At 39.5% G+C, this 16,225-nt stretch overlaps 2 protein-coding genes and 1 long non-coding RNA gene across 3 annotated transcripts in view; 1 reads left to right on the plus strand and 2 right to left on the minus strand.

Annotated features, from left to right (window-relative positions):
• Smyd3 (SET and MYND domain containing 3) overlaps nt 1-1,329 on the minus strand; it is a 649,248-nt gene extending 647,919 nt beyond the window's left edge. Inside the window, exon 1 of the mRNA XM_005374789.2 lies at nt 1,079-1,329. Coding sequence (XP_005374846.2) covers nt 1,079-1,242 — 164 coding nt within the window. The 5' untranslated portion in view covers nt 1,243-1,329. The remainder of the gene's footprint in view (nt 1-1,078) is intronic.
• A 52-nt stretch (nt 1,330-1,381) lies between these two features.
• On the plus strand, nt 1,382-4,677 carry LOC106149858. Its single transcript, XR_001236304.1, has 3 exons — nt 1,382-1,438; nt 2,905-2,990; nt 4,642-4,677. It is a non-coding gene; the product is annotated as an uncharacterized LOC106149858 (long non-coding RNA).
• Nucleotides 4,678-8,045: 3,368 nt separating this feature from the next.
• Nucleotides 8,046-16,225, minus strand: part of Tfb2m (transcription factor B2, mitochondrial) — a 16,884-nt gene continuing 8,704 nt past the window's right edge. Inside the window, exons 5-7 of the mRNA XM_005374792.2 lie at nt 15,812-15,901; nt 11,225-11,379; nt 8,046-8,879 (exon numbers count right to left, since the gene is read on the minus strand). Of these exons, the coding sequence (XP_005374849.1) occupies nt 8,702-8,879; nt 11,225-11,379; nt 15,812-15,901 (423 nt within the window). The 3' untranslated portion in view covers nt 8,046-8,701. The remainder of the gene's footprint in view (nt 8,880-11,224; nt 11,380-15,811; nt 15,902-16,225) is intronic.

A 16,225-nucleotide genomic window follows, 5' to 3' on the forward strand; every position in this document is an offset into this window, starting at 1 on the left:
GTCCCACCTAGGCCTAAAGACTGAGTGAGACCCTGCCTATCTCACAATAAAAATATAAAAAAAGGTTGGGGATGTAGCTCAGTGGGAAGACTCCAGCTGGAGATAAGGCCACAGCTTTTCCCCTGCACATCAAAAGGAGTTCAGTAATATTTAACTTCATACAATTTCTATGACTACATGTACATATTAAACATTCCATGAATTGATTTCACATAGCAATTTACATCGGTACTGTGCTTACAAGGCTTCCAAAATATTATCACATGAATTTGCAAAACCAGATAGCTAGTTAAGAGTTAGACTTGCACTGGGTGTGATGTTGGTGTGTAATCTCGGCAACTTTGTAGGCTGAGACAGGAGGAGCCCAAGTTTGAGGCTAGCCCAGGAAAAAACAAAAGTTAGATCTACCCGCACAACTACTAAATGGGAAAGTAGATTGTGAAATCTCAGTAACTAATTTTATGGTGCCACATTATCCGCACCTCTAGATCAGCCTTTCTGTTACAATGTAACTCTCTCTCTTTGATCTGCTCCTTTAAGATTCGGTACAGGGTTCCGCTCATCTTCACATCTCCGAAGCACACAAAACCTGGACCATAAAAGTACACAGTAAAGAGCGAAATTCTCTCACCTCCAGCAAACCTGGTCCCTTCCAAGAGGGGCATCAGCTCCGAGACTGATCTGTTCTCATCCCAGCTCCTTCCCCCCCACCCCCACCTTTGCAACTTTCGGTCTCCACAACTTTACTTCCACTGAAGCTTGGGGCACAGTACACACAAATGCGCTGCTCCCCAAGAAAATTACCCAAGGGCCAGTGTTTCCCCTCAAGTCCGTACCACTGGCTCCCCAGTTCAGACTGCAGCCTTACCCAGGGTGAGAAGACGCGGTCGCGAGTCCCGCTCCGCCCGGGGGCTTCCAGGCGGGGCCTGTTCGGCGCCCCCAGACCCGCAAACACGCGTGTCCGCGCAGAGCGGGACCCCGGCTCTCCACAGCCCGGCCGAGCTGCCCGCCAACGGCGCCTGCAGTCTGCGTCCCGCACCGCTCGGGACTCCCGTGCCCGAGGGCGCTCCGAACCTACCCGATCAGGCAGTGGTCGCAGACGACGCCACGACTCCCCTTGCAAACTGTGTACGCCAAAGGATCCGAGCGGAGGAGCAGCTCTCCGGGACGCAGCGCGGCCACCGCGCGTAGCCCGTTTCCCCTGTCCGCGGTCGTGAACTTTTCCACCTTCAGCGGCTCCATCCTCTCGCAAGTCCGGCACCTCAGAAGTCCACAGAGTCCCTCAGCTGGCTTCTCGCGGGCTGTCGGGGCCGCGCGCCTGCGCCTCCCGCGCATGCGTACACCCGAGGGGGCGGGGCGCGCGGTGGGGCCTCTGCGCATGCTCGGATGGAGGCTGGAAGAGTGGCGTGTGGCGCCAAGGGACGCAGCTCGTTTCAGCGTGAGTGGGGAGATTCGGACATCTACTCTTTCAGTAGTTTATGATGGTGATTTCAATGCATACGGAAAAGATGAAAAAATGAGTGCAGTGAACGGTTTACCTTTCATTTAGATCAAACAATTCTTAGGGTTCTGGCAATTCTGATCACTCACTCCCCGTCCGTGTTGGTATCTGTCTATACAATATTGTTAAACCTGTTCGAAGTGAATTGTGTTGTCGAACCGTATAAAGTGGTAGACATCGTGACATTTCACAACTATTACTTCACACCGTAACATTTCATAGTTAAATATTTTGATGTGTTCACAGAATAAAAACACTATCCCAGCCGGGCGAGGTGGCGCACGCCTGTAATCCCAGCACTTGTAAGACTGAGGCTGGAGGATTACCAAAAATTCGAGGCCAACTTGGGCTACATAGTGAGTTCAGCGCCAGCCTGAACTACATAGTAAGATCCTGTCTCAAAAAAAATTTAATTAATTTTTTAAAAACAAAAAATTAAAAAAATACTATCCTGTGAGACTACGATATCCTTACACCTGAGAACATTGTATGTACTAGCAAAAAAAAAGATTTGAAGTGTTGTAAGTGTTGGGGTTTTGTTGTTGGCTAGAATCCAGTGAAAGACCATGGTTCGTCACATTATCACCACAACACTGAGCTTTTTCAGAATCTAAACCAGAAGTCTTGTGAAAATGTTCCACCTTTAGTATTTACTTTCCTACCCCCGTGGTCTCCTTTAACTTCTTCCTCTATTTCCTACATTTCCCATAAACTGTAGGCTAAGTTTAAGTGCCAGAATCTTTTGTTTTGCTTTGTTTGGTTTTCGTTTTGTTATGATACTGGAGACTGAAACCAGGGCCTCTGCACTGAGCTACACCTGTAACCCTTTTTAATTTTTTACTTAGAGACAGAGTCTTGCTAAGTCACAAAGTTCCCATGGCTGGGATCAAACTCAGGATCTTCCTGCCTCAGACTTTCAGAGTGCTGGTATTACAGTTATATACCACCACTTCTGGCTCAGAATCTAGAGTTTTGATTTAAATGAAACATTCTGTAGATAAAAAATACTAGAAATGATATTATTTGTTTCATAATGTATGTCATGTCAGAAGGTACATACTGTCAGGCTATTCTGCTAGTAATCAACCAGGCATGTTGACACACAACTGTAATCACTGCACTAGGAGACTGAGGCAGGAGGACCACCATGAACTCAAGGCTAGCATCTGCTACATTGTGAGTTGGATGCCATCCTGAACTACGTAGGGAGATCCTGGCTCAACAAACCAAAAATAAAAAAAAAATAATAACAAAGTTGATCAATTATTTAAAGTGATAACTGCTAGAGATCTTCATTGTAAAGGGACATTTTACCTTTAGAATTAATAAGTATAATGTAATATTATAGGGGCTATTTTAAATGTAATGAAAATTTTAATCCTATATTTCTAATGCTTTTCAAGGATGAGACTGGGAAATGCAGCTGATTCTCATAATTAGAGAGCTACAAAATTTTATGAGCCATGGTGATTCCAGAGCCAGGTGCAAGGTAAGTGCAACTTAGCTAGTCAGTGATGTTTTTCTTACTTTTAAGTCCCAGAGAGTTATCACCTCAAGGACACCTCTGCCTACTCTCAGACAATGATTGATTCTTTCTCCCATGTTATATAATAGTAACTTTATTAGTTCCTGTAAGAGTAAATTCTGCCCAGCAATTAATGGCAAAGACATGTATAACCAAATATATACTGTAATATTATCTGCTTTTTATACTTGCTTCTGAAAAACCTATGCAGGCAATTAGTACCTTCAGAACAGGGCTGGTGACTTGGATATTGGTGTCCCTCCGTCTGCTAGCGTAATAAAGCTGTCTGCCTTCCAAAGTGCCTCTGGTGCCGTGTCTTCATCTGGTCTGGTCCTGAACCCCTCAACAATATTAGTACAGTACTCATAAATTAATATTAGTAAGTAAAACTGTGTGCGATACTCTGACACTATGAGAACAGGCTGATTCCCACAACCTGGAGAGGCAGACTTTACTGGAGAATTCCAAAACCAGCATTAGTGTGGGAAAAAGAAAAAAAGAACAGTGGGCCAGGATTCCAAAGACATGGATTTGAGTCCCAGTTCTGCTGTATGACCTAACTTCTCCAAGCCTGCTTACAATGAAGATAATAATATCTTACAGAGTGATGAGAATAAGTTTGATGAAAGTATTCTTTAAAAATCCCTAAAGCATCATATCAATGTATGGAATCATTATTCCAAGTTAAGACTTTTAAGTCTATAAATATACGATAATACCTACATATTGCATGCTACCAGTGCTGTCAGTATATTTATCTCATACTACTGTTTAGCATTAAACATGATACCCAGAAGGAATTACAAGGATTGTTCATTGAACTAAATAGCATGACATAAGGACTTCTAGAGAACTAGGGACTAATTCTACCATAAAACATTCTCAATTACTGAAGACCATGAAAAAAAAAGTTCTCAGGAAAAATGTTAGATGGAAGGATCTGTAGTCTTGCTAATCCCACAATGTGATTCCGGACATGACTCATTTCCCCTAATATTTCTTACTCCCTCTTCACTCAACCCTAAAACCAGTCATTTATTTTAAGGAGAACTGAAAATGCTAGAATGCGTTCATAGTGTATAGAGCATATACTACATCACTACATCATACATAAATCATACATAGTAAGTTAATCCTGGGTAGGATCCTGAAGTGTGAGAAAATATTTGATATTCTAATGAAAAAACTTATCCGTTTGCTTCTCAGATCAATCTAAAATGAAGTTTAAAAATACACAAAAATCAATGTTTCTTGCCCTGCCTTTTTCAGCATTTTCACATCCTTGCTTTGTGTGTGTGTGGTACTGGCAGTGGAACTCAGGCCTCATAAAGGGCATCCACAGTACACAGCTGTTCTGGCTTATGTCTAGAGGTCCCTCTAAAGCCTCATGCGGTCATAGGTGGGGTTTTTCAGAGGCGGCTGGGTCTAGAGTGTGTGACAGTGGAACTGATTCATGTGTAGTGCTAGGATCGAGGGCACTAGGATTAAGGATGGGAGTGCTACCCTCCCAAGGGCAGCTAGTCTGGATAATATACAAGGGACAGAAAGAGGCTTGTCACATGTTGCTTGCTCGCTTTGCTATCTTATGCCCTCTGTGAATGTTTCTCTTCTGCAGTGCCTCTTTGTGGGGCCACCCTGCCTTGGAGCCAGCCAATTATGGACTGAAACCTCTACAAACTGTGAACCAAATATACCTTTCCCCCTTCAACTTTGAGTGTCAGGTACTTTGTCTCAGCAACAAGAAAAGGTAACTAAGTAACTAAGACATCTTTGCATTTAAGGAGCACAAGAAAAACAAAAATAGAACTGGGCATGATAGTGTTGTACCTGTAATCCCAGCACTTGGGAGGCTGAGGCAGGAGGATTACTGGGAGTTTGAGGCCAGCCTGGGCTACATAGGGAGTTTAAGGCCAGTTTGAGCTACATAGTGAGACCTTGTCTCAAAAAACAAACAAAAAACTGCTCATAAAATGATAAGCTTCAATTTCCTATAAACCCTAATTTTTAAGTTTTACAAAGTTTTACTAGCAAGAGATAAATTTAAAAATGGGAAGAAATTGTTCAAGGAAAGAGAAACTGGTATGGGGAAAGGAGAAAAAAAAGGGAAAAGGAAAAATATATATATATATATATATATATATATTAGTTAAGATAGACTCCTAATTTCTCTTAGTTCATTGAAAAGAAAGGTTTGTGCTAACATTGTTTGGACAATTTTTCATGTCTATATCTTACACTCTAAGTAACTACTTTGAAGATAATAATAAGCAATTATTAACCATTGTTACTCTCCTATTGTTAATTTTTTTCTCTTTAAAATAAAATTTAAAAGAGATAAATTACAATAGTAGTTCTAAATATTTAATATGGAATTACTCAGCAGTTTTAGTCATAAAATGATTAACTATTTAGCCAAGAATTACTGGGTTATTTTTAAAAGTCTTTCACATATCTCACCAGGAAACTAAATTTATTCTTCAAGCATTTAGTGGTTTTTATTTTGTTTTGTTTTGTTTTTTGTCTTTTTGAGACAGGGTCTTGCTATGCAGTTCGGGCTGGCCTTGAGCTCACTTTGTAGCCCAGACTGGTCTCAAACTCACGACAATCCTCCTGCCTCAGCCTCCCAAGTGCTGGGATTACAGGCGTGCGCCACCACACCCAGCCCTCTTCAAGCATTTGAATGGTGCAAAAATCTCAGTGTATATGAAATCTAAATCTCTTCCTGCTCTATTAAACTTCAGGGCTTTGGCTTGGAGACTATGAACTAGTCATCAAGTTAGGAGTATGCTGATCTTACTAGCTACATCAGATAGTTACTGGAGTAATATAAAAATGGGGTCCTGTTATTACTGAAATAGTATTTCTATCAGGACTCTTAATGGGAAGTATTAGAATTCCATCCCAGAGTAGTTTAACACATTCTCACTGGCTTGAATCACTGGTGGAACATGCATGACTGCTCCAAGTGGCAGTTTGAGCCAGCAGTAGTACATGCATGACTGTAACACTGGGAAGCATTGAACAGTCCCATCAGAGGGACAAGCCACCCTATGGACAGTCGTACAAGTGTGACCTCACTGTGAACATATTAATACAAATATTTACCCCTTGTTTTCTTGTAGCTTCACTTACAGTGTTAATTCTGAGACTTCAATCTCAGAATTGAAGTGCTTCCACCTCACCAAGCACAATTGTTCTTTGGAACAATTCACTTGATTCTTATTACCTAAGCTCACCATGTGCCCTCATAGGATGACAAAAAATGTCAAGCCAACTGAAACTTCGGCACTGAGACTTAGCTATCAGATAGGGAGGTGCAAGGGTTGGTTGCTTCCTGGGGCTGACTTTGACCCTTGTTTTGTAGGAAGGGGTGGTCACTGCCAAGCAGTCATTTGTTGTGGGAGAATGGAGGAATGTCTGGTGGGTTCCTCTCAAGAGAGTTGCTTGTCGAGGCAAACCAATTCAGATTTTATAAGAATGGAAGGCAGGTGTTCTGGGGATCTGTGTGTCACTGGCATTGGAAAGCCCACTTCACTGACTAGGGCCAATCTGGTCTTTACTTATCCAGGGACTGGCATATGCCCTGCAGGGGTTACACATACACAGAGCTGGCTAGTCAAAGGACCCATGCTTGTGTTGGTTGGAAATGGTGGAGCCCTTCACAGGGTCTTTTCTTTTGGGGCTGGTAAGACGCCTAGGCTTGATTCTTGGCGTTTGCATCCTCATTAAATTTTCAGGGATGGAGGCGGTCTCTTTAATGATTGGGTCTCCATAGTCCTCCTCCACCCGACCCCACCCCAAAAAATGCATTCATGCTTTCAGTGATAATAGGACCCTGCAGCACACATGCCATAGGCTCACCACCACTGACCTAACCCAAAGATAATTCTGTTAGGTTAACCCTGTTAACCCTAAACTAACAGTAAAAGTGTTCCTCTGGTCTTTTGACCCCTTTTTCCCAACACCATCACTTAATTCCTCTGAAGTAGCTGTCATCTTGCTTAGATGACTCCATTCTGATAAACCAGTAACTTGGTAGAGGGTGGGACTAGGGATTGAACCCAAGAAGTTCTAAGCTGTATTCCCAGCTCTTTCAAGTTGCAACAGGGTCTCACTAAGTTGCCCAGACTGACAGTGTAGCAGGAATTACAGGAGTGCTCCATGAGCAGCTAACCTAGGAAAATTCTTACCTGTTTCATCTTAACAAATTAAGCAAAGAGGAATCCACCTCCCACCTTGCACTCTCCTTCTCCCTGCACAAAGAAGCCCCATAGACCCAGCATCAGAATTCTGCCTCTATGAAACTGACTGACCTCATGACAGTTAACAGACTGGAAAGTTTTGCTTCCCTTATAAGCTTTCTTGGGGTAGTTTATTGGTATCATGAATAACCATTTACACATTATGCTTCACTGTATCTTTTGCGGGGAGTACCAGGAATGTGCTTGCCAGGCAGGCGCTTGTTACTGAGCTATATTCCCAGCTCTGATTTTATCTTTTCGTGAGTGGTCAGTTGTTAACTTTTCCTATTTACAGTGTTAGGGATTCAGCCTAGGGCCTTGCACTCATTAGGCAAGCAGTCTATCGCAGCTTTTTTATTTTTTTAGGGTCTCATTATTATTATTTTGCAGTGCTGCAGATCAAACTCAGGGCCTTGTGTATGCTAGGTCGGCACTCTATCACCCAGATACCATCAGATCCCAATTTGTTTTGAAAATTTAAATTCTACTTTGTTATTTGTAAAATGAAGACTGCACAGATGGCCTCTGGCTACGAATATGGAAAGAAGAAGAGAAGCAAACACTATCTCAATGTTTGTAGCTCCTCAGCTTTTTTCCCAAATCCTTCATTTACTCCTCCTGACAAGTAACATGATGAGCTTGAGGCCATTATTACCCACTTGAAAACAAAGGCGTCCTGAACCTTGGCACTGATTTTGACGAGGTCTATGGTAAAACATGCTGGGGTCAATTAAACATTCTTTTAAATATCAGGAGAGAAAAGAAAAACATCATAAAATATTACCTAAAATATTTTAATTTTTAAAAAGTTATTAAAATTTAAATAATTTCATTGTACAGTAACATAATACATTTCCGCAAACAGAAAAGGTAAAAAAACCACTAAGTAAATTTAATTTACTCTCTAAATTTAATACTATACAAACTCTTCCTCCCCTAGGAATGCAAAATTCAGCAAGGGTGAAAGGGGAATATTTAAATTAAATACAATGTAAGCCCTTTGGCCAGAGTTTTTAAAAGTAAACCAAATTTCAATTGGTATACCTGAAATGGTCATTATGTTTTTAGTAGACAGTATTAAAAAAAATTCTTAGTGCCTTGTGACTGCACAGCCTTGTGCATACAAACTAAGCACAAATTTTACAACTGAGCTACACCCCCACAACACTACACAGAAATTAAAAAAAAAAAATTCCATCTGATCAATCCACAATTAACTGACATTTGCCTTTTATTCAGTGGTGAATAAAACAGCAGTCACTGTTGTAGCCAATGTGTCAATAATACCAACTTCAGAAATGAGTTTCATAGTCTGCTGCACAAGAAGTTATCTTCTATTGAAAGGATGGATGTCTGCTTTCCAATGCAGTTTTTTTCATTTGTGTCATGTTTTCCAAATAAACTGTTCAGCTAATGTTTTGATGGTCTCTTGCCTTAACACTGTAAATCTTCTATGACTCTATCATACAGCCATTTATTGTCATCGTCGCTGGAACGTTCTATAGTTTCAAAAAGGTTCTTAAAGTCCTGAGGGTAGATATCAGATGGTTTCACTTTAGTTTCAATATTTGCTTCATTCATTATAGTCAATGGATCATATGGAGTCAATGAACTGCAAAAGAAATACAAGGTAAATGTGCTTAATTCTTTTTCATAGCAACTATCAATTAATATTGAAAGGAATAGCTTCTAAGTCCAATTTAAAATGACTAATTCATATACAGTTGAGCTTATTTCAGAGTTAAACTATAATAAATACATTGAGTTTTTTATTCTTAAAGATCCATAGCTAACTTTCAGTGAAAGTAATGGATTTAGGCTGTAAGAAATTCTAATCGATCTTACCAATTTAAATCGGTTTATTTATTTCTTTAGTTTTTTGCGGGGGGGCGTTGAGACAAGGTCTTGCTGTGCAGTTCAGGCTGGCCTTGAGCTCACTTTGTAGCCCAGGCTGGCCTCAAACTCATGGCGACCTTCCTGCCTCAGTCTCCCAAGTGCTGGGATTACAGGTGTGCGCCACCATGGCAGTGTATTTAGTTTTTTGAGACAGAGTCTTGCTTGTATGTTAGGCTGGCCTCAAACACATGACAATCCTCTTGACTCAGCCTCTGAGGCAAAGCACTTACCTAGTATAAAAAGGCCACAGGTTTGTTCCTCAGGGTTGCCAAAAAAAACCCTGTATCTGCCAACTTTTTTCATTTTGCTCCCTGTAATTTGTGTGTGAGGGTGGAGTGGTACAGAAATCAGGGCTTCATGAATGGTAAGCATATGCTCTACTGCTGAACCACACCCTTAGCCCCACAAAAAGATTCTTAACTCCACCACGGTTCACGTAAAAGTTCAGTAAGTGCCAAAAGAAGCTGGCTATTTGGCAGGTCTTTCTTTTTTGGTATAGAGCACTGAACCCAGCACTTACACATGCTAGGCTAGTCTACTACCCCAAGCCACTCTTCAGCCCTCTATTTTTATTTGAGACAGGGTCTTGCTAAATTACTCATGCTGGCCTTCAAGTTGCAATTGTCTTTCCTTCTGAGTAGCTGGGATTACAGGTGTGTGCCATAGCACTCAGCTTGTCTGTGAGTTTTTTTGTTTTTTTGTTTTTTTTTTTTGTCTTTTTGAGACAGGGTCTTGCTATGCAGTTCAGGCTGGCCTTGAGCTCACTTTGTAGCCCAGGCTGGTCTCAAACTCACAATGATCCTCCTGCCTCAGCCTCCCGAGTGCTGGGATTACAGGCATGCGCCACCATGCCCAGCTTGTCTGGGAGTTTTTAAGGCAATAATTTTTCACTTTTTTATGCTGCAATCACTGGTGATTGAATTAGGAAACAAAACATATATTAGCAAAAAACTGTCAATAAACTTCTGACAATAAGTTCTTAGTGCAACAGTTTGTGAGAAAATATTGCCAATATTTTTAGATACAGAATAGAATCTTGGTCACGATTAGAGAATTCCAAGGGAATGTTTAACATTCTGTACCACAGTTTACCATATTTATTCCTTACTTTCTTGACATGTACATTCAAAATGGCCACCTCCACAAAGTAGCAAAATGAAAATAGGTTACTTTTATTGGTCTATTGACAATTTTAACATTGATTTTTATAAAAATATTGTCAACATTTTAGTTATTAAATGATCAAATTAATTCTTTACTCTGAATAACTATAGGCTGTCAATTGTATATAACTTTACATATCACCCCTATATAAAGATTATATATCGTAGCTAATAACAGCTACAAGATTTTATTTGTTTGTTGAAACAGGGTCTTGCTATGTAGTTCAGACTGGCCTTGAACTATGTAGCCCAGGCTGGCCTTCAATGTGGTGATCTGCCTGCCTCAGTCTCCCGAGTGCTGGGATTACAGGCATGCGCCACCATGCCTGGCACAGCTACGATTTTTGTAAGTTTTACATGGAAAGATAAAAATTTATCCAGGGCAAAAAAAACAGGATTGTATGAAGATCCATGCCTACTTTGGTTAGGAAACAGTACCACTGAATACAGACAGTAACAAGAGGCAGATGGCAAATATGTCACAGTAATTGTGACTTTTCCCTAAACTAGCTAAAGGCAAGCAGATAGTTGTTCCTGTAGCTTAAACTTGGATAAAGATAAATGAACTTGTGGGAATCCCTGGTTGCTTTTTCAAAGAAGGAAACTAAGTGAAGGGGCTGGGGATTTAGCTTAGCGGCAAAAGCGCCTGCCTGGCATGCGCAAGGTCGTGAGTTCGGTTCCCGGTACCAGAGAAAAACCAAAAAAAAAAGAAACTAAGTGAAGCTCAGTGAGAGTGTAGGTAGAAAATATCATTTGCTCAAAGTGTACTCTAGGGAGAAGAAATATTAAATATATTAGTGAAATATGGGTGTATTATACTTAGTCAAGAAAACTAGACATCATAAAAGACTGGCATATTAAATTGCTACTTTTATATTTCCTTTTATTCTTTACTTACTGTAAATGTTGTATTACCAAGGCACGGCGCCTCCCAAAACACTGCTTCACCATGTGAAAAAATATATCATAGTTAATAGGAGTTAAGTATTCTGTAAATAAATTTTTACGAGGCGTCATTTGAATGAAACACACATTTCGATGTTTTAATGAAGCCTGGAAAAAAGGGAAAATACTATTAGTCATAAGATATTGCCAAAGCAAAATATTATTTACTGATTCCTTCAGCTATAAAGTTTCAAAGATGCCACTGCCACAGTCCGAGTGCATTTTCTTGGTGAGTATGTCAGGAACACAAGCTCTACCTCTGCCTTACCTGGGTCACCTCTCAAAGTTGTTTGTGGGGAGCATCCTTGTGAGATGAGATAATGACCCTCTGCAAGATGGAAGAGCGCACTTTCTCACTGTTTCTTATTGACTCCTCCAGCAGTGTTTCTCAGCTGCAAGGCAAACCTACTGCCTACGCGTGGCACCCACCTGAGCCATTCACATCACTCCCTGCGCTGGCAGTGCAAACAATGCCCACTGTCTGACCTAGAAGTTAATGTCTTTGGCCAGCATCAATAAACAACAGAGTGAAATCAAACCCCAAATATAACATTAACATGTTCTGAGTCCCTGCTACATTCAAGGTATGTCACCACCATCAGATCTAAGGCTAAGAAAATATTATTGGTTTATAGGTTTTATCTTTTTTTTTTCTTTTTTTCTTGGTACCAGGAATCAAATTCAGGATCTTGTGCTTGCCAGAAAGGCACCTGTGCCACTGAGTTATATCCCCGGGCTCTTTTCTTTCTTATGAGACAGGATCTGACTATATTGCCCAGGGTGGCCTCAAACACCTGTGTACAAGACATCGTTCCTCAGCCTCCTGAGAACCTGGGAGTACAGGTGTGCACCATGATGACTAATGGACTTCTGAGTCTCAAAAAAGAAAACAAAAAACTGGAGCATCTCATTTCGATGGAAATGAAGATATATTCTAGAACATCTCTTGGTTATCTCAAGCTGCTTCTTACAGTAGTTCTAAAAATCATGTTGTCCAAGATATATATGAAATGTATAAATAAAATTCTCCCATGAAATATGACATTTGGTTATATCATCTTTATTCCTAAAAGTTTATATATTTAAGTTGGCCAAAAATCAAGCAAGCAAGCAAGCAAGCAAGCAAGCAAGCTTTTGGGGTTATTAAGAAGAAGAAAGTGTGTTACATGTTTGTTCATTCTTGGGACAAATCCCTAATGGTATCCAAGCCGAAGTGTATTATTCTGACTAAAATTTTTGAGACTACACATTATGCTTTAGAAATAGAGAAAAAGAACTAATCATCATGGTAACTGATCATTTTAAAATCAGATCATTTCTAAACTGGTGATTTTCTTTTTCTTATAGAGGCAAAGCAAATGGAATCCTCAGACTGAGCAGATATGCAAGGATATTATATATTTCCTTTTATTCTTTATTCTCACCATTAAGGCAGCAGTATGAAATAGTACTTCTGGACTAAGTCCACAAATTGTTTTGAAACTTTGGCAAATATATTAGAATTTCATAAGTAGTTTATCTCTAAATAGAGACAATCATGTTAGTTCTTTAGACAGGGAAAAAAATCAAATAAAAATGAAAGCTGTAATTCCTAGGCAAGAACCAGTATGTACCTACTGGTGATTTCAATGCTATAAAGAATTATTAACATCACAAATTTGATCAAGAATACAAAGTTTTGTTTTTAATTTATCAAGTTAGATGAACATCAAATGCAAATATTGGAAGTGCAGTTTAGAGATAAGCTTCATTTTCATGCTTTAGTATATCCCGACAATATACTTTAAGAGGAAGCTAACTTGTTTATTTATTTATTGGCAAGGACTTGCTATGCAGTTCAGGCTAGCTTTGAATTCACTTTGTAGCCCAGGCTGTTCTCAAACTCGTGGCGATCCTCCTGCCTCAGCCTCTCAAGTGCTGGGATTACAGGTGTGTGCCACCATGCCTGACCAGGCCATATTTTTGTTTTAAAAGAGATAAACAGCACTCAGGAGGCTATGGCAGGAGAATCACCAAGAGTGTGAGGCCGGCCTGGGCTACACAGTGAGTTTAAGGGCAGTCTGCAAGATGCAGAAAGACCCTGTCAAGAAAGAAACAAAGAAACAAAGAAAGGAAAGAAAGAAAGAAATTAAGAAAGAAAGAAAAAAGAAAAAAGAAAGAAAGAAATTAAGAAAGAAAAAAGAAAGAAAGAAAGAAAGAAAGAAAGAAAGAAAGAAAGAAAGAAAGAAAGAAAGAAAGAAAGAAAGAAAAAGAAAGAACTAAAGAGGTGGGGGGAGGGAGGGAGGGAGCAAGGGAAGAAGGGAGGAAGGGAAGAAGGAAGGAGAGAAAAAGAGAGAAAGAGAGAAAGAAAGAAATTAAGAAAGAAAGAAAGAAACAAAAAAGAAAGAAAAGTTAGAGTCCTACTTAAGGCTATTACTAGCATCTACTATAGAATAGCTGATAAATATAACTGTTTCAAAATAATTTCAGTTTATTAAAAGTAGCAAGCTCTGTTTAAAGGACACCTGTGGTTGTTGTAAAATTTTTCTAAAAAACAGAATACCAGATAATACTAAAGGAAAAAAAAAGTTCCACTAAAGGAGAAAAAAGGGAAGGGCATTCATTTGTTTTTACCTTATGAACTAGTAGTGCGTTCTTGGTATATATGTCAAATAATGAAAAAAGATACCCTGCAAGCCAAAAACCAAAACAACATTTCTTTTAGTTCTCCCTGGTCAAAGTGCCTACATTACTACTGACCTAAAAAATCATGTTTAGCCAGGTGCAGTGGGGCATGCCTGTACTTGGGAGGCTGAGGCAGGAGAACTGCCAAGAGTTCAAGGCCATCCTGGGCTCCACAATGATTTCAAGGCCGGCCTGTACTATGAAGCCAACAAACAAAAAATCACAAACAAACAAACTGAAATCTAGATGTTTTGGTGCACACCTGTAATCCCAGTACTCTGGGCAGCTGAGGAAGGAAGGACACAAGTATAACAAGTCTGAGTTCAGTCTAAACAACACTCAGTGGGACGCTGTCTCAAAAAAATTCTTTTAAATGGTTGGGGATATAGTGCAATCCCCAGTACTACAATAACAAAATGAAAAACCCCCATTTGATACACGCTTTGGTCAAAAGTTAGAAAATGGGATAATTATGGCAAGAAAGACATTAATACTCATCTTTCTTATGCTCTAGCATTCTGCTATAACATATGGTACTTGCAGCCAGATGTGGCCATGGAATATGGGAAATCTGTACATAATTGAGATGTGCTGTAATTGTATAAAATATACTAGATTTCAAAGATTTGACAGGAGCACAAAAACGTAAATTTAAAAATACTGATTAAACACTGAAACAACAATGTACTGATTTTTTTTTTTGAGACAGGGGTCTCACTATGCAGTCCCGGCTGGCCTTGAACATATATGTAACCCAGGCTGGCCTCAACAATTGACATGGGAGTGAATAAAACACGAATCTCTTCTGTTTATTTTTTACCTTTTGTAATGTGACTACTAAAAAATGTAGTTACACATGTGATTCCCCTTATATGTCTATTACACAATGCTTGGTCTTCTCTAAGGAAATTAACTAAGAAGGGGAAAGTTTTATAATGAACTATTAAGAAAAAGTCAGGGGTAGTGACACATGCCTGTAATCTCAGCACTCGAGGCTGAGGCAGGAGGATCACAATTTTCAGCCCAGTGTGGCAAACTTAGCGACTAAGTGAGAACTTATCTCCAAAGAAATGGGGAACTAGGGATGTATACATACACCCAGTGCTAAGGTTCAATCCCCAGTTCAAAAACAAACAACCCCTGAACTTTCAAAAAGTGTTCAGTGTCAAGAGAAAAAGCTTATAACTATTAGCTATTAAGTGAAAACAATGAGCTACAAAACAATACAATCTTTACTATATAAAGAAAAAGACCACCACTAAATATATGTTATATATGTCAATTATGACTTCTGGGTTATAGCACTGCAGTGATGACTTTTTAAAAATTTCCTTTTTGTTGAGAAGGAGGTAATATTGAGGATGGAACGCAGGGCTTTCACAGTGAGCTACATCCTCACCCCTTTTATTTTTAGAGACAGGATCTAAGTCACTAAGTTGCCCAGGTTGGGCTTGAATTTATGATACTCTTGCCTCAGCTAGGCTACATAGTGAGTTCAAGGACAGCCAGAACTACATCGCATCCTGTCTCAAAAAAAAAAAAAAAAAGTGTGCTAGTCAGGTGCAGTGGTGCATGCTTATAATACCACCTGAGAAGCCGAGGCAGGAGGATTGCTGCAAGTTGAAGACCAGCTTGAAATGCACTGCCAGACCTTGTCCAACACTTCCCACCCCCCGGCGAGTTCCTACTTTCAGTTTTTATGATGAAACAAATACTTACCACAAAAACTTAATGCCACAAAATTAACTTGCACTATTAACCTTGAGCAGTTGGAAAAATAATCTTTTAAGTTAATCTTTAGTATGTAATCTCTGCTTACTAGCCTCTCTGAAATATAATACAATTCTCACTTGAAATGCAGAAGGATTTTACTCACCTTGTGGAGAAGCTTTATCTCACAAGATACTTGCCAAAGCACACTTAATACATGATATAAGTATGGATTTGTGGGATTTGCGATTAGTTTCTAGTCAAAGGAAAATAGAAAGTGTTTTATATGTATATATATATAAAACTATCACCAATCAAAATCAAATGTTGACTGTTAGTAACACCTAGAAATTTAAATTAAAAATAAGAATTAATCTTAACCATAACTAAATTCAGTCTTTCCACTTTCCTTTTGGAAACCTCATCAAGTACCCATAAAATTCAATGTATTTCAGAATGACTTCATTTAATCACATAACCTGTCAGATAAAATATCATTAAAGAAAAGCTGAAATAACAATAACAGCTAATCATTTACCTATGAACATAAGCAAATAAATAATTCCTACCCTATGGCTCA

This window comes from Chinchilla lanigera, unplaced genomic scaffold (genome assembly GCF_000276665.1).
Source record: "Chinchilla lanigera isolate Chin_1 unplaced genomic scaffold, ChiLan1.0 scaffold00005, whole genome shotgun sequence".
Lineage (NCBI taxonomy): Eukaryota > Metazoa > Chordata > Mammalia > Rodentia > Chinchillidae > Chinchilla > Chinchilla lanigera.